The following is a 25011-nucleotide window of genomic DNA, read 5'->3' on the forward strand; positions in this document are numbered from 1 at the left end:
CCCACACAGAACCTCTGCACCTATCTCCCTGCCTTCCAGCACGTGGTAACCACTCATACCCCACACAGAGAGCCTCTGCACCCATCTCCCTGCCTTCCAGCTCCTGGTAACAACTCATACCCCACACAGAACCTCTGTACCCATCTCCCTGCCTTCCAGCCCCTGGTAACCACTCATTTACTCTGTCTTTATACGCTTGCCTATTCTAGACATTCCCTGGGAGTGGGGCTGCACAGTGTTTGTCCTTCTGTGTCTGGCTTCTTCCACTCAGCACAATGTTTTCAAGGCTCATCCATATCATAGCACGTGTCAGGGCTTCATTCCTCTTTATGGCTGAGTACTATTCCATTGTACGGATGGGCCACATTTTGGTTATCTACTCATCTGTTCATGGACCCTTGGGTTGTTTCCACCTTTTGGTTACCAAGAATAGTACCTAAATGAACACTGGTAGACAGGTATCTGGGTCCCTGCTTTCAAGACTTTTAGGTCAACATGATTTTTGCTACCATCTTGTCGTCCAAGAACCTCACGCTGGACCAACTTGTTGTCAAACCTTGTTTCTGTTTTAAAATACAAACTCTCACCTTAACCGCTACTAGGGGTTGAGGGTAGAGGGGAGCTCAAACAGGATAATTGGGTGGACTTTTCTTCTTAACTGCAAACACGGTACGGGCACACCTTGCTTTACTTCATGGCTACGTTTGTAAGCAGTTAAGCAAGGGCAGCTAGCCTGAACTGTGGTTAGTGGGTCTTACTGCTGCCCTGCCAGCCCCATCCGTATAGAACAAGCCAGGCTCTGTGGTTCAAGTTTTGGAAGCTAGAGTTTGGTTGCCTGAGATTTTTTTCCAGCTAATTTACGTTCTAATTATATTTTGCTTCGGCTAATATCAAAGCCGTTTCTGCTGCTTGATTGTTAGCTGGGCAGAGAGATGGAGATGGGGGACACCAGAAGTCCACTGACAGCAGCAGGAGCCTGCCCGCGCTCAGGGCCACCTGCCTGCTGGGGAAGCTGGAATAGGGGCAGGTGACCTGCCGTAATGAGGCCGCTGGGAATCTACCAAAGCTGGAACACCAAGCATTTTCAACAGCTATTAGAACCTGGCAGTTCAGACGTGTGTGGCCCCTTCAAAGCAGTTCCCTTGGCAAGCTCTAAAGAAGATTCAGTGACGTTAGCATTGTTTCTATGACTCATCTGTCAGTTTGTCGTACTGCGGTGGCTTGTGTGCTGCGGGGATGCTGGGAGCTATGCCACTGGCATTTCTTCCACCAACGCGGTGGACGGGTTTCAGCAGAGCTTCTAGACTCAGACAGACTAGGAAGAAAGGCCTGGAGAACTACTTCTGAAAATTGGCCATTGAAAACCCTATGGGTCGCTGTTCTACTCTGACACACATGTAGTATGGGGGTCGCCACGAGTCAGGGTCAGCTTGATTGTGACTGGTTGGGGCGGGTGGGAGGGAGAGGTGAAGAGGGAGTCATTGCTTAGGTGGCACTGAGCTTCTGTTTGTGGTAGTTGTTGAGTGCCGTCAAGTTGCTTCCAACTCATAGTGATTCCACGTGACAGAGCAGAACTGCCCCACAGGGTTTCTTGGCTGCAACCTTTAGGGTGATAGAAAGATTTGGCACCGGGTCACGGTGATGGTTGAATGACAAGGTCACTAAATTGCACGTGTGAAGAATGCTGAAATGGCACGAAGTTTTTTCCATCTATTTTTATCACGTTTAGGAAAGAAGCCCTTTAAATGTTTGATCCGGGGTGGGGGGCGGGGGGCAGAGGGAGGAGAGGACCCTGACTTACCTGCCCCGAGAGGTCGCACTCTTGGTCAAAGTCCACGTATTCGTCCTCCTTGCTGTACATGCCCAGGCCCAATTTGAGGGGCTTCCCCTGGGCGTCCAGCCGGAACTTCAGTTTGCACAGGCTGTCGAAGAGCTTCGACAGGTGGCGGCTGACCTGGGGGTGGCGGCGGGGCGGGGGAGACCACCGGAGTTCAGAGATCTGCACCTAAGGCTCGGGCCTCCCGGGGCAGTTTTGAGCATCTCTCTCTCTCTTTTGGAGTATACTCCCCATCAAGGAGCCCTGGTTGTTCGGCTGCTAACCAAGAGGTTGACGCAACCCACCAGGGGCTCCATGAGAGAAAGACCTGGCCATCTGCTCCTGTAAAGACTACAGCCTAGAAAACCCTATGAGGCAGTTCTACTCTGTCACATGAGTCGGAATCAACTCAATGAAACCCAACAACAACAACATACTCCCCCCATCTTTGGTCAACGTTAACTAAACCCAGCTTAACCTACAAAACGCAACAGTGAAGACAGCGCTGAGGCCAGACACAGAGGCTGGGCCAGCACTTCAGAGACAAATGCATGTTCTAGAAGATTCCTCTTCCTGTAGAAGGTTCTGGCCCAGTTTTCCCAAGTCAGACACTCAGATCCTAACTGCGGGCCACCCTGGGGGGCTCCTGCTTGTGTTTCCCATAACTCTACGATAAGAATACAATACAATCTTCTCGCCCTGAGCTTCTGTTTACCAAAAAAACCAAACCTGCTCCCATTGAGTTGATTCCTACTCATAGTGACCCTACAGGACAGGGTAAAACCGCCCTATAGTGTTTCCAAGGAGTGCCTTGTGCATTCGAACTGCCGACCTTTTTTTTTTTTTTTTAACTTTTATTGTGCTTTAAGTGAATGTCTACAAATCAAGTCGGTCTCTCATACAAGAATTTACACACACATTGTTATGTGACCCTGGTTGTTCTCCCTATAACGTGACAACACACGCCTCCTTTCGACCCTGGATTTCCTGTGTCCATTCAGCCAGCTCCTGTCCCCCTCTGCCTTCTCATCTCTCCTCCAGACAGGAGCTGCCCACATAGTCTCATGTGTCTACTTGATCCAAGAAGCTCACTCCTCACCAGTATCATTTTCTGTCCTATAGTCCAGTCTAATCCCTGTCTGAAGAGTTTACTGCTGAACTTTTAGTTAGCAGCCATAGCACTTAACCACTACGCCACCAGGGTTTCCAAGCTTCTGTTTAGGGTGATGGAAACATCCAGGAATGGTTTATTGTGAAGGCTGAACAAATGAACATAATTAACGCCACTGAACTGTCATGTGAGATGGCTGAATGGCAAATGTATGATACTTATGTATTTGCCACAATATCGAAAACGTAGAGGGAAGGTAACCCTGTTCTTTTACAAAAGGGCCTGCAGGAGACTCCCCGCACTGGCTGAGACTTCCTGCCCTCACCCCTGGGCCCCTGACTTATGCGGGGAAGAGGAGGACCACCCAGTAAGCGGGCGTGTCCTTTACAAGCAGCATCTCCTGAAGACCCTGGGGTCTATACCCATTCGACAGATGTGGAAAATGAAGCCCAGGGAGGTGGTGTGTTTGCCCCCGGCCACACCGGCTGCAGTCTGGAGTCTTCCTTCCTGTCATGGCCTGGGTCCCTGGGCAGTTTCTGGTGGGAGGGCCCGGTGGAGATGACACAGGGACGGACATTCGTGGGCACCCCACCTTCACCCCAGGCAGACTCGGTGCAGGCGCTAGAACGGGCCACTGGAGTCTGAGGTCAGGGTCAGTGTCAGCTTTTCCTGAGGTCCCCCTGGGCCGCCTACCTCCATGGGGTCATTTCCTGGGGTCCCTCTGGCCGCCTACCTCCACGCGTTCATTACCTGGGGTCTCCCGGGCCGCCTACCTCCACGGGGTTGTTTCCTGGGGTCCCCCGGGCTGCCTACCTCCACAGGGTCATTCCCGTTGGAGAGGATGTCCAGGAGGTCGGCCGAGGACACGAAGTAGAACCTGGGGAAAGCCAGCCTCTTCGTCTCCAAGTACTCCGCCAACGCCTTCTCACACACTGCCAAGCTGGGTGGGAGGAAGGAAAAGAGGCTGTTGAGTCACAGTCTAAAGAGCGTCGTCTGCAGCCCACCCCGTGAGCTCACTGAACTGACGGCCCTGGAGACCCCAGCCTGTTATTCACCAAAAGCAGCCATCGCCGTCGAGCTGACCCTGACGCTTGGCAACCCCACGTGCGTCGGAGCAGAACTGTGCTCCAGGGTTTTCAGTGGGTGACTGTGTGGAAGGAGATCTCCGGGGCTTTCTCCTGAGGCGCTTCTGGGTACAGCTCCAACTTTAGGTCGGCAGCCAAGTATGGTAACCGTTTGCGTCACCTAGGGACTCCCTGTTATTCACATCCCCAGTTTAATTCAGAACGTACGGCAGGGTGCTCTCGTTCCTTTGCTACCCTCTGACCTTGGGGGGCACCCCCAGGACGAAGGGTGTTGATTAATCGTTGTTCAGCCTGTGGGTGCGTGGATGGTGTGTGGCTGGACGGGGCTGGGGAGCACGTGCTTTCAGGGAAGGGAAGGGTACCAGTGGATGAATTTGCAGGTCCCACAGACTTGGGCTCCCGATACAGTGACATCCCTCGTCTGGTGGACATGAGGACCCACCTCTTCTTTAGATTCTCAAGTTTGTCGTAGAGACCCGGCTTGTTCGTGGCTTCCACCACATTGGGCGTTTTCACGGCATCTGCCATCAAGACCTGGGAAGAGAAAGGGGTGAGCAGGGTGCTAGGAGCCCCGTTTGCCCCATGCAGCCGTTCCTGGTGATGCCCCGGGCGGGGCAGGGAGGGGGAAGGGGCTGTGCCCACCTTGAATTCCAGGTCGATGGTGTCAAAGCGCTTGGAGTCCTCGGGCAGCTGGGCGCGGATGTCCTCGGAGCCGATGAAGATGCTCTCCAGGTGGCTCCAGGTCCTCTGGACCTCGAACCAGATGGAGATGACCGAATCGGCTGTGGACAGCTTCTGCTGCCAGCTCGTCACCTCCTTCAGGAAGTGGGACAGGTACTTGGACATCATCAGGTTCTGTAGCTGCACCTGGTTGTCCTCCAGTGTCTCCACCAGCACCTCGTCCGACTTGAGCATCATGGTGCCCGTGCGTGGGTGTGGCTCGTGCTCAAACTCCATGGTTGACCAGGTGCTGTCCAGGGCTTTCAGCACCTGTCAGGGACACAGGGGCAGAGATCCCGTCACCAGGCCATCTGAGGCACGGAGCTCGTGTGGGGCCTGAGTTTCCTCGGTCATTGGAATGAAGTTCCCCTTCACCAAAGCCAAAATGCATAGCAGCACAGAAGCCAAAAGATGGAGACACACTACATGTCCATCAGCTGACGAGCAGACAAACAAAACACACTACATCCATACGACCCACTGTTACTTGGGGATACACGCCACAACACGATGAACCTTGACTGCATCCTAAGTGAAAAAAGCCAGACACCAAAGGCCACATAATGCATGACTCCACTACACAAAATGTCTGGAACAGGCAAATCCGTGGAGACAGAAAGCAGATTAGTGGTTACCCCAGGGCTGGGGGGCAGTGGGGTATCAGGGGTGATAGCTAAAGGGTACGGGGTGTCTTTTTGAAGGGATGAAAATGTTCTAAAATCAACTGTGGTGACAGTTGCCCAACTCTGTAAATATGCTAAAAAAAAAAAAAAACCTACTGAATTGTACCCTTTAAATGACTAATTGTATGATATGTGAATTGTATGTCCATAAAGCTGTTACAAGAAAGCCAAAATATGACAGTTCAAACTCACAACACAGTAATGTGAGGAGAGAGATCTGAATTGCAAAAGGATGCTTCCAGAATTTTCTGGTATGCTGGAGCTGACCCAGCCTGACCCGTCTGGCTCACCGACAACTCTAGGTGTGGCTGAGGGTCACCCTTCCTCCCCCTTCTCCGTCTCCTTCAGCCTCTTTTCTGCAGGCAAAGCCCAGGCCAGGGAGTCACCTGAAGAGGCAGGTGGAGATGCTCACAGAAGGGAAGCAGAGCCCTGACTGTCCTGTTTCATTATTAAGTGTGTGCATGTAAACGTACACTGACTGTGGATTCAAGTCAAATGAAATCCTTGACAACGTCAATCTTTTCTCTTTTTACAGTGACGCTGCTTATTGGTCCAGTTGGGAGGATTTTTGTTTTCTTTAGGTTGAGGTATAAACCACAATCAACGCCCACGGAAGAGGGAGTCAGGAAATCAAATGACATATAAACAAACAAACAAAAAAACCCAAACCCAGTGCCATCGAGTCAGTTTCAACTCGTAGCGACCCTATAGGACAGAGTAGAACTGCCCCATAGAGCTTCCAAGGAGCACCTGGCGGATTCAAACTGCTGACCCTTTGGTTAGCAGCCGTAGCACTTAACCACTTCACCACCAGGGTTTCCCAAATGATATACAGCATTGGGCAAATATGCTGCAAAAGACCTCTTTCAAGTGTTAAAAAGCAAAGATATCACTGTGAGGGCTAAGGTGCCCCTGACCCAAGCCACAGTATTTTCTGTCACCTCATATGCATACGAAAGCTGGACAATGAATAAGGAAGACCGAAGAAGAACTGATGCCTTCAGATTGTGGTGTTGCTGAGGGATACTGAATATACTATGGACTACCAGGAGACCAAACAAATCTATCTCGGAAGAAGTACAGCCAGAGCGCTCTTTGGAAGTGAGTATGGTGAGACTTTTTGTCTCACGTATTTTGGACATGCTATCAGAAGGGACCAGTCCCTGGAGAAAGACATCATGCTTAGTAGAGGGTCAGCAAAAAAGAAGATGACCCTCCGTGAGATGGACTGACACAGTGGCTGCAACAGTGGACTCGAACGTGGCAACGACTGTGAGGATGGCACAGGACCGGGCAGTGTTTCATTCTGTTGTACATAGGGTCGCTGTGAGTTGGAACCCACTCCACGGCACCTAGCGACAACAGGCACGTAAATACACAGGTAACCAAACACTCGCCCATTCGGCAGTCTTCACGTGTACGGGTCAGTGACATCAAATATGTTCATCATGCTATTCACCCACCACCACCAACGCGTCTCCAATTTTTCCATCGCCTTTCACAGAACTGCAGTGTTGTGGGAGTGCGGTTTGTTTATTTTTTACGTTTTACTGGGGTGGTGAAAATACTTATACTAAAACACACGCCATCTCTACATTCCGAGAGGTACAATTCAGCGACACTGACTGCATTCTTCACGGTGTGCCGCCATTCTCACGATCCTTTTCCCAAATCATTCCACCACCGTTAACATCACCTCAGTGCTCCCTGAGCAAAGACTCCTGGGAGCAGCTTATCTTCAAGTGTACAGGCTACTGCACGCAGAGAGAGAGAGCTACAGCCGGGAATCCAATTTTCCTTTTTATAATAAATCCAGAAACTATTTTGCAAGGTCTCTGCGACAGGCTGGCTAAGAGAAGACTCGCTCTACTTTCCCCTAGTCTTAAGTGGCCACAGGGCCCCATGGAAAACGAGATGTCACAAGACGCTGAGCCTCTGGGTCAGCTTCAGGGCCACCCGCACAAAGTAAGTGTTGCCGTCAAGGTTACCTTTTCCATCCCAGACTCCTTCACGGCCTTGTCCACGATGTTGCGGACCTCGTCCTCATACTTGTGTAGATTCAGCTGGAGCAGATCTGCCAAGGTTGTCTCGTCCGACATGTCAAATTTCACCTAGGTGGTGGGGGGAGAAGACATTTTGCATGTGAGGTTATTTGTACTCAGTCAGTGGGTTTCTTTGTCCTTGTGGAGAAGCAGCTTTTAGTCCCAGGGTGGTGTGAACGTTTAATGCATTTAGCTGTTAACTGAAAGGTCAGAGGTTTGAGTCTACCCAAAGGTGCCTTGGAAGAAAGGCCTGGCAACCTAATTCTGAAAAATCAGCCACTGAAAACCCCGCAGAGCACAGTCCTACCCAGACATGCACGGGGTCGCCGTGAGTGGGAGTCAACTTGATGCACCTGGTAATTGGTTTAGGAAAGGGGCAGTGCTGGCTCAGCGGTAGAATTCTCACCTTCTAAGCAGGAGACCCAGGTTTAATTCCTGGTCAGTGCACCTCGTGCACAGCCACCACCCATCTGTCAGTGGAAGCTTGAGTGATACCAAGATGCTGAACAGGTTCCAGCAGAGCTTCTGGACTAAGACAGACAAGGAAGAAATGGCTGGTGATCTACTTCCAAAAACCAGCCACTAAAACCCTGTGGGTCATGACGATCTAATTCCATTGTGCTTGGGGTCGCCACGAAGTCAGGGGCTGACTCAACAGCAGCTAACGAGGTTTTTTTTTCGGGGGCCATGGGCTGTAACTTCTTTTTGGAGCACGTTGCTCATGAATCCTGAATGTGTTCTCTGCTCCACCAAACCCTTCTCCCCGAAGTTCCCCCACCTGCTGGCCCCCACTGTCACCACCAGCCCTGCCCAGCTCTCTGCTTATCTTACACTCCCTTGTCCCAAGACCAAGGCCAAAATCCAAGTCCTCCTGGACTCTCTTCTGCTCATGCCTCCCTGTGGCTGTGGCTCCTCCTCTAACCTCTTAGACCCCTCCTCATACCCCTCACATGCTAGCACAGACTGTTCTTTCCTTGCTTCCCTGTGTTTACTGTCTCTGCATCCTTGGGAGCTAGGTGGGGTCTCTGTGAGTAGCTGAGGGTTCCTGTTGTCCTTTGGTGGGTGTCAAGGCCAGTACCCGGCACTAGGAGACGGCCCCAGGAAAGTCGGGCGCTTGGACTCAACCCTCCTGAGGCGCATGGAGGCCACAAAGGACCTGTTTATCCCCCCAAACTCCTTGAGCCCTGGGGACATTCAACCTACAACCAGGACCGGCTACTTAATCTGAGGGGCCCGGTGCAAAGTGAAAACGACGGCCCCCTTGTTCAAAAATTATGGACAATTTCAAGATGGTGACAGCAGTGCACGACTCCAAGTGTGGAATGAGCCCCACACCATGGCTTCATCAGCGTCGAGCCTGAGCATGGCTGCCATCCAGCTGGGGCCAGCTGCCGGGGCTGCCACCCCCACCCTGCCAGGCCAGCAGTACCTGGGTGGCCATCATGAGCTGCTGCCAGTGGCGGTCCCGAATGGCGGGGTTCTGCAGCTCGCTCACGGCACGCAGGGACGTGATCATGTTCTTCACGGTGTTGTCGAGCCCCACAAAGGCGTCCCAGGCCTTCATCTCCTTGTCCAGAGACCTCACGTCCTTGGCAAACTTCTTGCAGTCTATGTCCATCTGCTCCACGTTGATGTTCTTCCACTTGGTGGTCTTCCAGTTGTCGATGCTGGTGTTGACCTGAGAAGGAAAGGCCTGTTCCCCTGCGGCACGTGTCAGAGAGGAGCCACAGAGACATCTGCCTTCCCTTACTGTAATTGCTCTTAAGGAACAAAGGCCAGGGAGGGAGATTTAGAACCAATAATGGAGCTCAGTAAAGTGGCTGGATACAGAGGAAAAAAAATCAATAGCCCTATCACTAGCCATGAATTAGCAGTTAAAAGATATTTTGGCAAAACACTGTGATTGGCCCTGATACCATTCACCAGGGCCAAGTTCTCTTCTGCTTCTGGCCTGGACACAGAAGTTGTCTTTGTCAATGGGATATGAGGGACACCTGTCACTTCCGGGTAGCATTTAATCGACAGTGCTTGGCTCAGCGTTCTCTATCCCGCTTTGGCAATTATGGAAGTGTCCCTTGATACACAGGTGTCGTAAGAGCCAAATCGCCTGGGATGCTGAACCAACCTGGGCGGACTGCTGCCTGGGGCTGCTTGGAACTAGTGTGTGGACTTTGTATAAACGAGAAACATGCTGGATTGAGTGGTATTCCCACAGACTGAAAAAAGAAAGGGAAGATGGGAGAAAGAATGAGAGGAGGAGGGAGAGGATGGAGGAGGAGGAAGCGAAGAGGCAGGAGAGGAAAGCGGCAGGCAGAGGGAGAGAACGCCCACGCACAGAGAATAAGATACACAGAGGTGCTTTTGCGGCGTGGCCCCATCCCAGGGTCTCTCAGGTGCCTCCACCAAAGACCAGGACACTGATGGCATGTGTTTTACAACTGAAGGGTCAGGGAGCACAGGCACCTGGTACCTTGGTGCGGCCACATGTCCTGCCCGGCCCCCTGCCTGCTGGGGAGCTGAGTGCTGCAGGGCATGCAAGGGACGGGCTCGCCATTGCCCTCACCATGACGACCATGTCCCAGAGCTCCTTCAGTAGGCGGACTTCCTTATGGCAGGCTTTGAGCTGCTTGTAGTCAGGGACCGTGACCTCAAAGAGGCTCCCGGACTTGGACAGTGCCTCCATGATGGCCTCCATGGCTGCGATGCTCTTCTGTTGCTGGGGGGACAGGCAGGGGCAAGGGGCAGAGTGGACATGGTGCAAGCCATGTGGGATGCCGGGTGGGGGCAGTGGCCAGGAGAGGGAAAAAGTCGGGAGGGATGGCTGGGTTTAAGGCCTGTGACAGGAAACTGCCAAATGAGAAGAGAACAGGGACTTAGGAGGCAGAGTGGGCTAAGGGACAGGGCAGCTTTGTGAGGCTCCAGGGTTGTTCAGGTGAGGTGAGTAGATGGTCGTGAGCAGTGGGTCTGGAGGGGGCGCTAACAGCAAGCAGCACCCATAGAGGTGAGGTGGCAGGGCTGGGCGGGGCAGTCTGCCTCCAGGTACTCAGCTACACACTCACACACACAGATTCACATGCACCCAGAATAGACACACACACATGCACACATGCTCACACACTCATACACACACACACATGCAGGCATCTGTACACACCCACATTCATGTGCACACACAGATGCACACGGACACATTCACATACACACCCACGTGCACATGTGCACACTCACATCCATTTTCACACTCATCCACATGCTCACTCACATATGCACACACATTCATGCACACACACGCATACTCACATCCACCTTCACGCTTGTGCACACACACACACTCATGCATACTCACACGTGCACACAATGCATGGTCACACACACAAAGGTACACTGATATACACATACACCGATACACAGGCTTGTGTACACACACACACACACACACACACACACGGCCTGTGGCTAGTCACATGGGGCCGTGTTTCCGGACTCACAAGAACAGCTTGAGAACAGATGAGGAGGCCACGGGGTCCCCAGTGGACCCAAGCTCGTCTGTGAGCCAATACCTTGTTCAAGGACTTGTAGGGATCAGGGTCGCTAAAGGAGAACGGGGCGTCCTGCCTGAACTTCTCCCGGAATTCGTGCTGCTTGAGCTGCAGACAGACAGTAAGGGCGGGGGTGCGGTCAGACCCCAGGAGGAGCCGGCTGCTGAGAGCCCTGCCCCCCACCTCCCGCCCGCCCAGGCCTGCGGCACCTCGAACTGCTGGCACTTCCGCCGTAGGATGTTGACCTCGTTGGCCTGGAGGGGGGCCACATTCTGCTTCACCTGGATGGCCAGTTTCTTGGTGTTTGTCCACTGCTCCGGCAGCTCCTGTGGAAGGCCAGGGCCAAGGAGGGGGTTCCTGAGTCTTCTCTTTTTAAAATTTCTTATTGCAAAATAATTATAGACTCACAGGAAGTTGCGAAACAGTACAAAGGGTCCAGAGTACCCTTCACCCAGCGTCCCCCCAAGGTGGTGTCTTACACAGCTGAGGTTCAACATCAAAGCCAGGATTCGACCTTGGTATATTTCTGTTAATACCGGACTGCTGAATTTACTCAGTTTTCACCTCAACGTTTTTTAATCTGAATTTACTTGCGTGCTGTGCGTAGCAATTTCAAATTGCAACCCATGGAAGCAGCAGTCAAGAAATCAAATGATGCATTGCATTGGGCAAATCTGCTACAAAAGACCTCTTTAAAGTGTTAAAAAGCAAACATGTTGCCTTGGGATTAAGGTGTGCCTGACCCAAGCCATGGTGTTTTCAATCGCCTCATATGCGTGTGAAAGCTGGACAATGAATAAGGAAGACCGAAGAAGAGCTGATAGCTTCAAATTACGGTGTTGGTGAAGAATATCGAATATACCATGGACTGCCAGAAGAGCAAACAAATCTGTCTTGGAAGCACAACCAGAACGCATCTTTGAAGCAAAGATGGCGAGCCTGCATCTCACATACGTTGAACATGTTATCGAGAGGGACCAGTCCCTGGAGAACGACATCATGCTTGGTAGAGGGTCAGCGAAAAAGAGGAAGACCCTCAATGAGATGGAATGACACAGTGGCTGCAACAATGGGCTTAAGCATTACGATTGCGAGGATGGTGCAGGGCCAGGCAGCGTTTCGTTCCATTGTGTACGGGGTCGCCGTCAGCCGGGGTGACTCAAGGACAGCTAACAACAGCAACACCAAGAGCGATTTGTGTAGCCACCACCACAATCAAGATGCAGAGCAGTTTCGCCACCACAAAGTACCTCCCTCCCGCTACCGCTCTGTATTTCAGCTTTAGCCTTTCTAACATGTTTTGAGTTTCTGTTAACGACATCATCTCTCTTCAATGTCGTTGTTGTTGGGTGCTGTCAAGCTGCTTCCAACTCATACCGACCCCACGTGACAGAGTAGAACTGCCCCATAGGGTTTGCTAGGCTGTAATCTTTACAGGTGGGATAAAGATGTGACAATCTGCTTCTGTAAAGTTTACAGCCTTGAAAACCCTATGGGGCAATTGTACTCTGTCCTATAGGGTCGGTAACAGTTGGAACTGCCTCGACGGCAATGAGTTTAATCTTAATCTGTACAGGAGCAGATTGCTAGGTTTTTTCCCGTGGAGTGGCTGGTGAGTTAGCAGCCAAGTGCTCAACCACTGCGCCACCAGGGATCCTCACCTCTTTATATTTGTACCCATTCTCCATTCTACCTCCGTCTCTGACCCCCATCCCCCATTCCACCTCCATCTCTGTCCCCCCGTCCTCCCCCACCTCCATCTCTGTTCCGCTGTCACCCCACCACTAATCTGTTCTCCAGGTCTATAACTTTACCATTTCGAGAACTGCTTTAGCAATTGGAAGAATTCTGGTATTTTCCAAGGTCTCCACATTGGCCAAACATTGTGCATAGAATCACAAGAAAATATTTTAAAGGAAAAAACAATCCCAGCCCACAAGCCCACAAACGGAGGAGATGTTTCTATTTCTTCCAGGATTAGCAGTCCTAATGGTTTCAGTGTCATGATCTCGAGTGGGACTCCTCAAAGGACATCGGTATCACACCCGTAGGCACGTCCATGGCCCTGGGGCCTCCGGGACTGGGTCTCTGGCCAGGTGGCAAAGGCAGGCACGGCCTGGTGTTTACCATCGGATCACAGCAGGCTCAGAGCAGGGCCTGGGTGGCGTGCGGCTGAGACTGCCTGCTGTGTGGCCGTGGGTCTGTCCCGCTCCCCTTGCCCATCATCTCATCACCCCCCAGCTGTGGGTTTTGGGCACGCCTGGAGCTAGTGAGCATTGGCAGGGGAACGGGACATAGAGCAGATGACAGAGACAGGGAGCTGTGCAAACGCCAAGTCCAGCCCCTCCTCCTTCTGCCAGAGCTGCTGCCAGCCGTTCATCCCAGACACAAACTGGGCAGTGCTGGGACCTTCACCGGGGGCCAGCTCCCAGAGCAGCTCTCCCACTGCTCTCTGGTGGGGAGGCCCCTCTAGGCCTGCTGCTGTGGACCTAATCCCTGCAGGGTTCTGCCGCCCCACCTCGCCTTGGGAGAACCCCTACCGCCCTCATAACTAAATCCCTCCGCTGCTGGACGATCTGACACTGGGCCAGCCCTGCACTCAGGAGGACATGAGGGACACAAGGCGCCTTTCTTCCAACCAAACCCCCATAGGGTGGAGGGATGCCTGCTCTAGCCCTGGGGCCCCCATTCCGCAGGGATGTTTCCCCCGTTTCTCGGGGATGTCGGCCTTGAGTGCTGACTTCCAGGTTGCTGTGCATGGGGTAGTCTCATCTCACTCTGCCCCTGCCTCCTGTTGCCCCTGCCGGCTGGCCCTTCCCTGCCCAGAGCCCCCGCCGGACCCCAGCCTCCCCTCTCAGAGTACCGGCTGGGCCCCCACCGCCTGCCCCGAGCCCCGCCGCACACCTGCAGCTTCGTGTGTGTCTCCTCAGGTATCTCCTCGCCGTACGTCTTCAGCAGCTCGATGGTTTGCTTCAGTGGCTCGAACATGGTATCGGTGGCCGCCTGCCGCTCCTTGACCCTCATCAGGTGCCCCATGACCTCCACCAGCCCGTTGTAGTCCCCCTCCTTGAGTGGCTTGGTCAAGCCCATTCTGGCAACTTTCATGAAGGCCTCCAGGTCGGCCAGGCTGCAAGACAAGGGAGTGTCTGGGGGGCTCGGTCCTCCTTGGACCCTCTGGAGGCCTGCTAACAGGTGGGGAAAGGGCTGAGGCCCACCGAAGAGGTGGACAGCAGCGAGGGCATGCTGGCAGTCCAGCAAGGCACCGTCTGGGGGATTCGGTCCTCCTTGGACCCTCTGGATGCCTGCTAATAGGTGGGGAAGGGGCTGAGGCCCACCAAGGCAGTGGATGGCAGCGAAGGCATTCTGGGGGTCGAGCATGGCCCTGTCTGGGGGGCTGTTATCCACTCAGGGCTTCTCGCTTGCTGCACCCCAGCCTGCTCTGTCAGCCCACTTTCCACCAGCTGAGTTCTAACTGAGCCCCGGGGCCCAGCTTAGTCAGGGCCATGCTTGCTGAGGCCTTCACCGGCCTCCCAGCTCTGTCCATCTCTCTCTCATGGCATCTGCACTCCACGGCCCAACTAAAAAACCCAAACCCAAACCTAAACCCATCAAGTAGATGTCGTCTCATGGCGACCCCATGTGTTAGAGTAGAATTGCTCCTTAGGGTTTTCTCGGCTGTAGTCTTTATGGGAGCAGACTGCTAGGCCTCTCTTCTGCAGCACCGCTGCATGGATTTGAACCACCAACTTTAAGGTTAGCCGTTGAGCACAAACTGTTTGCACCACCCAGGGACCCTGTTGGTCTCTAACTACATTGCCATTCGTCCACTGGTTAAATGTGAGGCTCCCGCCAACCCCTGGTGCCTGACACTGTAACTACCCAGTAAATAGGTGTGAACGAGCGCCTTCCCACTGGACCTGACCATCTCTGGTGGGCCTCTTGCTGCTGAGCCTGACCTCGGAGCCCCCTCGGCTGCGTGGCGGGTGCCTCCCCAGACATCCATGACCCTCTGTGGAAGGCCATTGACAGACCCCTGACCCGTCTTCTTGCTCCCCGGGTGTGGCTCAGCTCCAGGCTGGGAGGGGGTGTGGGTCGCTGTACCCACCTGTTGATGACATGGTCACTCAGGTGCCGCTTGAACATGAAGCTCCAGCGCTTGATGGTGTTGAGCAGGGCCTGCTTGAAGGGGCGGCAGTCGCACTGCAGCCAGCCGTGAAACACCACCGTGTTCTCGCACTTGGATACTTCCTCGTATAGCTTCTCGTAGGAGTCGATCTGGGAGACGCAGCCGGTGCCATGTCACCACCTCAGGTGGAGCCTGGGTCAGCCTCCAACGTGCCAGAGCGTCAGCCTGCTGCTCTCCCTTTCTCTGTCACTTGCCACTAACAAGGTCCTGTCCAGCTCAGGCCTCTAGTGCTCTCTGCTCTAACCACCCACAATAGTCTTCTTTCAGGTCCCCAAGCACTCTGCTTCCTCCCACTGCAGGGCCTTTGCACGTGTGTTCTGCTGCCTGGAATGCTGCTTCCCTTACTCTTTGCCTACCTGCCCATCAGCTCTCAAACCCAGGGTCGCTTCCTCAGGGAGCGTTCCCTGATCTCCTCCCCCTCACTCCCCAACTTCCCTCCAGCTCTACAGTCAGAGAGGTCTGAGTTTGTGTGGCCTGGCTGGGGGCTTTGAGCAGGTGCTGAACATTGCTGGGGCTAAGCTTCCTACCCGCATGGGTTCTGCTGTGGGACGAGACCAGGAAAGCCAGGTCCTTATCACGTGCTAGCTTTCCTTCTCCCAAGACCCTTAAGGTTCCCTCTAGCCCTGCAGTCTAGGGTAACTGTCACAGGACAGGAGAATTTAGGGCCACAGGCATCAGAAAGGAAGGCAACCAGGCAACCCCAGCAGGGCTTCTGAGGAAGTACACGGCAGATGGTAAGGAGGTCAGCGTGATGGTAAGGAGGTGAGCATGGCCATGGGTTCCCAAAGGGCACCCCAGCTTGCTTTCCTTCCTGGGCCTCTGACTCCGTGAGCTGTCCTGCCCTGTACAGCCAGGACACACCCACTTGCCGATGTCCATCATGGTGACCCCACAGTGGTGTCCTTCTCCCTGCCCATGGTGGCCCCATGGTGGTGTCCTTCTCCCTGCCCATGGTGGCCCCACAGTGGTGTCCTTTGTCCCTGATCATGGTGGCCCCACAGTGGTGCCCTTATCCCTGCCCATGGTGGCCCCACGGTGATGTCCTTTGTCCCTGCCCATGGTGGCCTCACGGTGGTATCCTTTCTCCCCACCCATTGGGAAAAAGAGCTGGAGGGCCACCCATGTTTTAAATCCAGCTGGAGCCCCTTCCCTGGGGCTCCTGGTGCGAGGAGCCTGTGAGAGGCAGTCCGCACACACCTGCTGCTGGAACTGCTCAAGGGTGGGGGGCGTCTTGGGGAGGCTCTCATCAGCGCGCATGTCAAGGTCCTCCGGGGTGATGGCGTGCCCGTAGGTCAGGAAGTGCCTCATGAACTCCTGGAGGTCGTCCATCCACAGGTAGGAGTAGCGCTCAAAGGAGTCCTGGTACTCCTCAGCCTCCTTCATGGCGCTGAGGACCAGGTTGGAGACTTCCTCCCTCATCTCTATCAGGTCTGTCATGTCCTCCAGGTCCGTCTGCGGACAAGAGGAGGACACAGTGAGCCATCTCACGGCCCGGCAGAGGGGCTCTCTGGGTGGAGGGCTGCTATGTTTAGGACAGGGGCTGGGGACTTTGCCGACTGGTGGTGCTCTCCTGTGAGATGCTGAAGGTGCCTGCACCCCGTGGCCCTGAGATGATGCATGCATTGGTTCATTCATTCACTGGTCACTCAGGCCTTGCCGAGTGCTGGAGTCTGTGCCGGGCTCATGGAGGGTCACGGGCCAGGGTGCGCCAGACACTCATCCAAGAATCACATAAATGGGACATCGCAGCTCTGACTACTGCTCTAAGAAGTGATGCAGGGAAATGAAGAGGGGGGTAGACCAGGGAATGATCCCTGAGAAGCTGATGGTCGGGTAGGCAAAGGCAGCAAAGCATGTGCAAAGGCCCTGTGGTGTGAGGAAACAGGGTGTTTGGGAACTGATAGAAGTCTACCATGGGTGGCTAGAGCAGAGAGCACCAGAAGCCTGAGCTGGACACGACCTTTCTACCTCCAAGTGACATAAAACCCAACCCAAACTGGTTTAAACAAAAACAGACTCACTGGCTCACGGGACTGGCGAATCCTGACTAGGAGCCAGCCTTGGGCAGGGCTTAGTCACTGGGACCCTTATTCTGTTTTGCTCCATCCTTCTCTGTGTGTGGCTTTGTTGGGGCCCCAAGTGGGTGCGGGAGCCTCAGCAGGAACGTCCTGGGTCTGGCCCTCCTGGGCTGAGTGGGATGGGAGGTGATGAGCTCTATTCTGAACTTGGGAGAGTTGCATGAACTTGGCCAGGCCAGCATCTTTCTGTGGCTTAGAAATCCACCAGCCATTTTCTCTGCCTGATCCCATCAGCCCAGAAACTGCCCCCACCCGTTCAGACCACTCATGCATTAGCTTCTCTTGGAAGCCACCCCTGACCCTCCCAAGTAGTTAGCGATTTCCTCCTGTGCCCTCACCTCACCCTACGCACACGTGCATGCACACACACACACATTCGAATGTAAACACATGCAGACACATGAACACATGTGTGCACAAGTATGCACACTCATATCCACAAACATGCACACATATGCATATACACACAAACATGCACATGTGCACACACAGGCATGAAAATATGCACACACTCAGAAACATACATGCACAAACACACAAAAATATGCATACACAGACACACGTGTGCACACATTTGCACATACATGCACACATATGCGTGTGCACACAGGCACACATGTGCACACACACACGTACACCCCCTCCCTAATGGCACAGAACCCCTTGCTGTAACTATTACAAACAGTACACACTCATTCTACAAACTTCAAACAGCACAGAAACCTATGAAATGAAAATCCACCTTCGCCTCCCCTGTTCTCGCTCCTCCTCACCCTCACCCTGGTTCCCAGAAGGAAGCCCTCTTGGCAGTGGGAAGGGTGTCCATAGAAAGACATAGGTCTGTCTGTTTCAAGAAATGAAACCACGTTTTAAGCCTTGTTCCATCACTTGAGAAGCATTCAGACATCGGGCACGAGTACCTCCCCACGCCTCGCTTGTTTCCGCGGCCCACAGGCCTCGCTCGTGGGCAGCAAGAGCCATTTCTCTGCCCCTTTCCTGTGGACCATTTTTGTTTTCCTGTCAGACAAATGGTGTCCCAAGAAACACATCTCCTAGACACCCCTCTGGGCGGAGCTGTGCTTCCCAGGATGTCTGCATCCCTGAGCTGGATCTGGTGACGTGGGACACCTGGGGGTTGTTTGATGCATTTGGAGTCAGTGAATTCAAAAGATGTCGGAGGTGCATTTGTCGAGATGCCTGCATCACGATGTTTAAATGACAGAACAGAGCAAGGTGTCAGGAAGTGGGGCACGGTTACATTCTTGGTGGCGTGTGTGTGTGTGTGTGTGTGAGTGTGGGGAGGTGCTGACGGGTAGGCACTGTGGGGGACAGAACCAAGGACAGCTTTGGGGAGAAGGATGGAGTTCTGGAGTAAGGAGATTGCAACCCCTCTGTTATTCTGGGAAATCTAAAGGAATATAAACCGCCAGTCTCCCTGCTGCATTCAAAACCATCATCGTTTAAAATACGAGCAACCAGTTCTCTTGGAGTCTGACCCGGAAGCAGTCGGAGCCCATGCAGGGAAGCAAGGGAGGTGGCACTAAGCCACTACTGACCTTGTAGTTCATTCTGCCCCTGGCCAGGCGGGGGATGAGCTTGGCTGTGTTGTAGATGTCGTTGACCAGGCTCTCGATCAATGCCAGGAAGCCCTGGTCTGAGCCCACCTCCAGGGACGGGTTGAAGGTCAGCCCGTCCTCATCCAGCTCCATGCGGACCTCAAACAGGGGCGCAACGCTGCCCTGGAACAGGCCACACCGGGGTCACAACCTCCACCCTTGACTGAATGACTCTCAGTGCCCCACCGTCCACTCCAGGTCTCATCCAAGGTAGATGACGGTCAACACCCCTGGCCAGGACCTCTGTGGGGCTAGGTTCCCAGGGACCACTCCACCTGAGGGGACTCCTGGGATGCAGGCCTTTCAACTTTAAAACCAGGACCGTCCTGGGCAAACTGGAGTGAGTTGGTCACCATAGGCAGACTTTGATACATATGTTCGTCACAAGACAGCCTTTTCTGCCACTGGGAAACTCCAAACACTAGATTTCAACATAGACATCTATACCTGATATTTAAAACTTACATCCACAGCCATGTTGTCCGTTAGGTAATTTAAAGACTTGCGAATAAACTGGTCAAATTCATCTAAGACCATATTGTCAATATAGTTGACATAATCTTTCCAGGAGAGGCTTGTTGTATCAGCTTTGAATAGTTCTGCATTTTCCTGCAAATAGAACCACATGGTTGGCCACCATTTTTGCTGGATCATTCATCCACTCTTCAATCAATGCTTTCAGTAACTCTCTGCGCACTCTTGCTTTGCTCATCTGCAATGACTTGACCACAAGGTCAGCCAACACTCGACCATCCCCACAGTGGGACCCTCTGGTTGGTCTGGGTCTGGTGACCCTTCATTTAAATCCACACCAATGATTTGCCCCATGGCTTGAAAGTCCCCCAAACCGCCATGAAAACATTTTGAGCTCAAGGCAGAATTTTCTCTTTTTCAGGCCGGTGCTGAGCTCTACCTTTCGCATTAGCCTCAGAAATAAGCTAAAATGGAAGCTGGATAAGATGGCTGCCAGGTGAGGAAGGTGTGAAAAACCCCACGATCTCAGGAACCCAGGCAGAGCTGCCAGGAACGCTAGACTATCATTTTGCCTTCTCCCTCTGAAGGTGCAAACAACAATTATCTCAGAGGCCAGCAGGGACACAGAACCACGGACTGCGGAGACAACTGAGCAAAACAGAATTCGCCCATGACTTAGGCAGCAAAGCAGGTGGGTTACCACACGATGCCGACTGGGATGTGTTCGCACCAATGCACCACGCATGCACACTCAGATGTTCCTTGCCCTTCGCCGTTGCTGTTTCTTGCCCACTTCTGGATGGAAAACCCAGGAAGGACACCAGACAAACACACACAGTCCTTATCCCTCAGCAGCTTATTCCAAGAAAACAAGGTTTGTGGGCCTGGTGGTAAAGATGGCACCTGCCTGCACTAACTTTGGCAGGCTGGGAGCTCTGCTTCCTTAGGACAGAGGAGGGCTGAGGCATGGTGAGCCAGGCCAGTCTTCCAAGAGTACAGGGAACATGGTCTGCTCGTTCAATATCAGACTCTCTTGGATTAAAGATCTCAGGCTTCTGTGACCGTTAAAAAATGTGAAATCCGTCATTTTTATGAAACTTCTAGCTCAGCCTTCATTCTTTCCGCTCTACTAAAAGCAACAGCCTCTCAGATGACCCCCGGTTTCTCCTTACCGCAACCATGGCTTGGATCTTCAGACCCGCATCTTTGACTGCTGTGTAGCGTTTGTTGAGATTGATCATTCTTCCATCCAAGTCTAAGAGGGTATCTTTCTTGTTGTCCTTTCTTTCAAACATTGGGTTGGCTGACCAGTCCTGAAAAAGAGACCCCAGAGGGAGAAAAGGCGTTTTGAAGAAAATGATTTTTGGTCTTGCCCCTTCACTGGCACGCTCCTCGGTGTGAGCGTCCCCATGCCTGGCTGATTTGGGAGAGGACGAGGTCACATCCTGTGGCCTGCACACTTTAGGGGCTGCTGAGGACCTGGGACAAACAGTAAACTGTTGACCAGAGGGCGGCGGATGATTTAACATAAGATCATTCAAGGTCTAGGGGAATCACCGAGAAACCACCGGATGTGTCGGCAAAAAGGGTCACTCTCTCGAGGAAGGGGCACCGAAATCCCTTATTTGGGACGTGGGAAGGACCTGAGAGTGGAAGGATGTATGCTCAGTGCTGTGTGTACCACCCACTGCGCCCAAGAGACGGCCGGCTGGGAATAGATCCCTCTGTGGAGGCAACTAACCTGCCGGAAGAGGTGGGGCGGCGGAACCGGAAGGGGCGAGGCCAGAAGGGGGTGGGGCAGGACCGGAAGGAGTGGGGAGGAGCCGGTGGGGGGCGGGAAGGGTGCGTAAGGGGTGGGGCGGAGCTTGAAACAGAAGATCCGAACAGCAACGAAAAAATAAATAATGGCCTGGATAAGAGATTTTACATTATTTCAACCCAGGCATTGGGGGACTGGTGGCAGGTGGTGAAAATCACAGAAATTTGAAAACGCATCCTAGCTGGCGGCTGTAGTATGGGCAGTAAAACAGTGGGGCTTGTGGGGCATTGTGATTATTTAATTTTGATAGAGAAATATAGCTTAAATGTGATAGTAATAAAAATAAAAGAGCTACATTGTGGACATTGAAAATAATAGGGCGGGGGACTTTAAAACTTCCTTTTGGCTATATTGCTACAAATGTCTTTGCAAATTAGGGCATTGAGGATGTACCGTGGGAGAAGCTAGTGAAGGATTTTTCCCAGCTTTTTGGGATTGGATTTGAGCTTGAAAAGTATTGAGCAATGAGCTTATTACAGGCAGGGCTGAGTCTTAGTGGATATCTTTTCCATCGTTTGTTTCTAGCACCAGCCTTGTGGACCCTGCACGTGTTTTCTGAATTCAGCAGAATAGAACAGAACCCGATTCTACCAAGTGACCTGGGCTTCTCCCACATGAGGACCACTTTGACATCAGTTGTACCGTTGCATTAAACAGCACGGGCCCACTGCTGTTTTGCCACATGGCAGCACTTACCATGAGCATCTGTACCTGGCCCCATTTCTCTCAAGACCATCTCCTGGGACACCATTCAAGGCCTACTTTGCACTTTGTCACTGGCTCACCTTCATAGCCTGGGAAATCGCATCTATGTTTTGCTTTGCTTTTTGCATCCTGGTCTGCAAGTCGTGTAGTATTTCTCGCATCTCTTGGATATATCCAAACACACCTAAAATATAAACATAAAGGCACATTACAAAATGAACAATTTAGCCAGATGAAAACTTCTCTTGGGTTGACTTAACACTCATTACTATGAGACAGCTCTTCAAAAATATTTCTACTGTTTTAGAACAGAAGCAGAAGGAATCCATTGAGAGTTCTCAGAAACAAAATGTTGAGGAATAACACACATTGTGTATCTTTGAAAACAGAACTACCTTATCCCAAAATGTGTGGGCATTAATTCCACCCAGGGATCCCAGACTCCTGATGTTAAAGACTCCCTCACATCCTTGTGCACCCCAGCCCCTCCAACTGTGAACGGAATGCTGGATAGACTTGAACTTCTTTACAAAGCTGTCAGTGACTTGGAGCTAGGAGCTGGAAAAGAGATGTGTCCTTATGCAGAAGTGAGAGAAAAGTAGCATGGCCTCTTTGCACAGAAAAGTACAGAACAGACCTCGATTTCAGGGAATGGACTGTAAAATTCAATCTCATCTGCCAGTTGAGATATTGAATGCAGGACATGGCAGACGAGGACTGAAAAGATGGCGACAGGCAAGCCCGACGGTCTCAGAGGAGCTGGAGGTGGGTCCAGGGGGTGAGTGGGGCAGGAGTGAGGTCTCCCACCCCATCTATCCTGACAGTTGAGATGAAAGGAGGAAGGAGAGCAATAGGGACACTTTTTTCTGCTTCTCTAACATCGGCCCTAAGCCAGTTGAGACATGCTTTGCTTTATAATATTTTGATGTTTTGGAGTCTGTTGGCTTGCTTTATGACCTAATATGTGGTCTATTCTAGGGAATGTTCCGTGTGCTTTGGAAAAGGAAGTCTACTTGGCTGCTCTTGGGTGGAGTGTTCTGTATATGTCTATGAGGTCAAGTTAGTTGATTGTGGCATTTAGGTCTTCTGTGTCTTTACTGAGCTTCTTTCTGGATGTTCTGAGAGACATGTTTTGCTTTGATCACCTGCTGTGTCCATGTGGGAAACCACAGTGAAGCCTGCATGGTGCTCCAGCAACTCAGGTTTGGAAACTTTGGAAGCCCTCAGCAGTTCCCAAGGAGCCTTTGCCGCCTAATTTCGTTTATTATAAACAACACAAATCAGCTCTTTTTGGATTGGGCAAGCAAGTAGAACTATCTTTTAGCTTTAAATAATCTTTTGGAGGGGGGAAAGAGGGACTCATTACTTAGAGGTCAGCACTAAGCTTCTGTTAAGGGTGATGGAAAAATTTGGAAACGGATAATGGTGATGTTGCATAACATGATGAATATAACTGAATTGTACACGTAAAGAAATGCTGAAATGGGAAATGTTTTGTTTTATATGTATACATATATACATACATGTTGTTGTTGTTAGGTGCCATCGAGTCCATTCTGATTCATAATGACCGTATGCACAACAGAACGAAACACTGCCTGGTCCTGCACCATCCTCACAATTGTTGCTATGCTGGAACCCATTGTTGCAGCCACTGTGTCAGTCCATCTCATTGAGGATCATCCTCTTTTTTACTGTCTGTGTACTTTGCCAAGCATGATATCCTTCTCCAGGGACTGACCCCTCCTGACAACATGTCCAAAGTATGTGAGAGGTAGTCTCGCCATCCTTGCTTCTAAGGAACATTCTGGTTGTACTTCTTCCAAGACAGATTTCTTCGTTCTTCTGGCAGTCCGTGGTATATTCAATATTCTTCACCAACACCACAATTCAAAGGCATCAGTTCTTCTTCAGTCTTCCTTTTTCGTTGTCCAGCTTTCTCTTGCAATACACACACACACACACACACACACACACACACACATATATAAACCAAACCAAACCCAGTGCCGTTGAGTTGATTCTGACTCATAGTGACCCTATAGGACAGGGTAGAACTGCCCCACAGAGTTTCCAAGGAGCACAGGGTGGTGGATTTGAACTGCTGACCCTTTGGTTAGCAGCTCTAGCACGTAACCACTGTGCCACCAAGGTTTCCATATATATATATATATATATATATACACTTAAAAAAGTTTTAAGAACAAGTTGCTGTCGAGTGGACTCTGACTCGTGGTGACCCTATTGGTGTCAGAGTAGAACCGTGTTCCACAGCGTTTTGTTTTTTTTTTTTTAATTTATTTTGTTGTTGAGAATATATTTCTTTTAAAAAAAAATTGTTTTTGTTGTTGTTGAAAATATACACAGCAGAACATACACCAATTCAACCATTTCTACATGTAAACTCAGTGACACTGGTCACATTCCTCGAGTTGTGCCATTATTCTCATCCTCCTTTTCCAAGTTCCTCCCCCATTAACATAAACTCACTGCCGCTAGGTTCCCTTTTCTAACCTCTCAAGTTGCTGTTGGCAGTTTGAACCCATATAGACAGTTCTTTAAAAGAGCACAATGCTTAAAGTAGACATTCTTTACTAATTTTTATGGGCACAGTGGTTGAGAGCTTGCCTGTTAACCAAAAGGTCGGCAGTTTGAATCCACTCGCTGCTCCTTGGAAACCCCATAGGCCAGTTCTACTCTGTTCTACAGGGTCACAATGAGTTGAAATAGACTCCAGAATGACAGTTTTTGTTTTTTTTTTTAATTGCTTGGTTTAAAGAAGACTCAGGGGATAGTTCTGGTTTAATGATTATCTCAGCGCAATAGTTTCAAGGGCTTTCCCAGCCTTCAGCGGCTCTGGGAAGCCTGGGTTCCATGAGAATTTGAAATTTTGTTCCATTTGCCCCTTTTGATCAGGATTCTTTCCATAGCATTTTCCATGGATGGTTTCTCAGAAGTAGATTGCCAGGGCTTTCTTCTCAGGAGCCTCTGGGTGGACTTGAACCACCAACCTTTTGGTTAGTAGCCAAGCTCTTAATCATTTGCACCACCCGGGGGAAACTAATGTTCGCGCAGATAAAGCAAACCTATTAAGCTAGAAGGCAGAAGTGGCCACTCTAGGTGGGTTTTAGGGCAGA

The 25011-nt window shown here is 51.7% G+C and overlaps 1 protein-coding gene across 1 annotated transcript in view; it reads right to left on the reverse strand.

Annotated features, from left to right (window-relative positions):
• Window positions 1–25011, reverse strand: part of DNAH17 (dynein axonemal heavy chain 17) — a 115242-nt gene that overhangs the window by 70664 nt on the left and 19567 nt on the right. The window contains exons 15-30 of the mRNA XM_049859135.1: window positions 21955–22058; window positions 20523–20663; window positions 19342–19485; window positions 18817–18999; window positions 16380–16634; window positions 15102–15271; window positions 13901–14123; window positions 11206–11322; window positions 11018–11104; window positions 10021–10173; window positions 8887–9135; window positions 7404–7526; window positions 4655–5002; window positions 4455–4546; window positions 3741–3867; window positions 1802–1954 (exon numbers count right to left, since the gene is read on the reverse strand). Coding sequence (XP_049715092.1) covers window positions 1802–1954; window positions 3741–3867; window positions 4455–4546; window positions 4655–5002; window positions 7404–7526; window positions 8887–9135; window positions 10021–10173; window positions 11018–11104; window positions 11206–11322; window positions 13901–14123; window positions 15102–15271; window positions 16380–16634; window positions 18817–18999; window positions 19342–19485; window positions 20523–20663; window positions 21955–22058 — 2669 coding nt within the window. The remainder of the gene's footprint in view (window positions 1–1801; window positions 1955–3740; window positions 3868–4454; window positions 4547–4654; window positions 5003–7403; window positions 7527–8886; window positions 9136–10020; window positions 10174–11017; window positions 11105–11205; window positions 11323–13900; window positions 14124–15101; window positions 15272–16379; window positions 16635–18816; window positions 19000–19341; window positions 19486–20522; window positions 20664–21954; window positions 22059–25011) is intronic.

This window comes from Elephas maximus, chromosome 19 (assembly GCF_024166365.1).
Source record: "Elephas maximus indicus isolate mEleMax1 chromosome 19, mEleMax1 primary haplotype, whole genome shotgun sequence".
NCBI classification, from domain to species: domain Eukaryota; kingdom Metazoa; phylum Chordata; class Mammalia; order Proboscidea; family Elephantidae; genus Elephas; species Elephas maximus.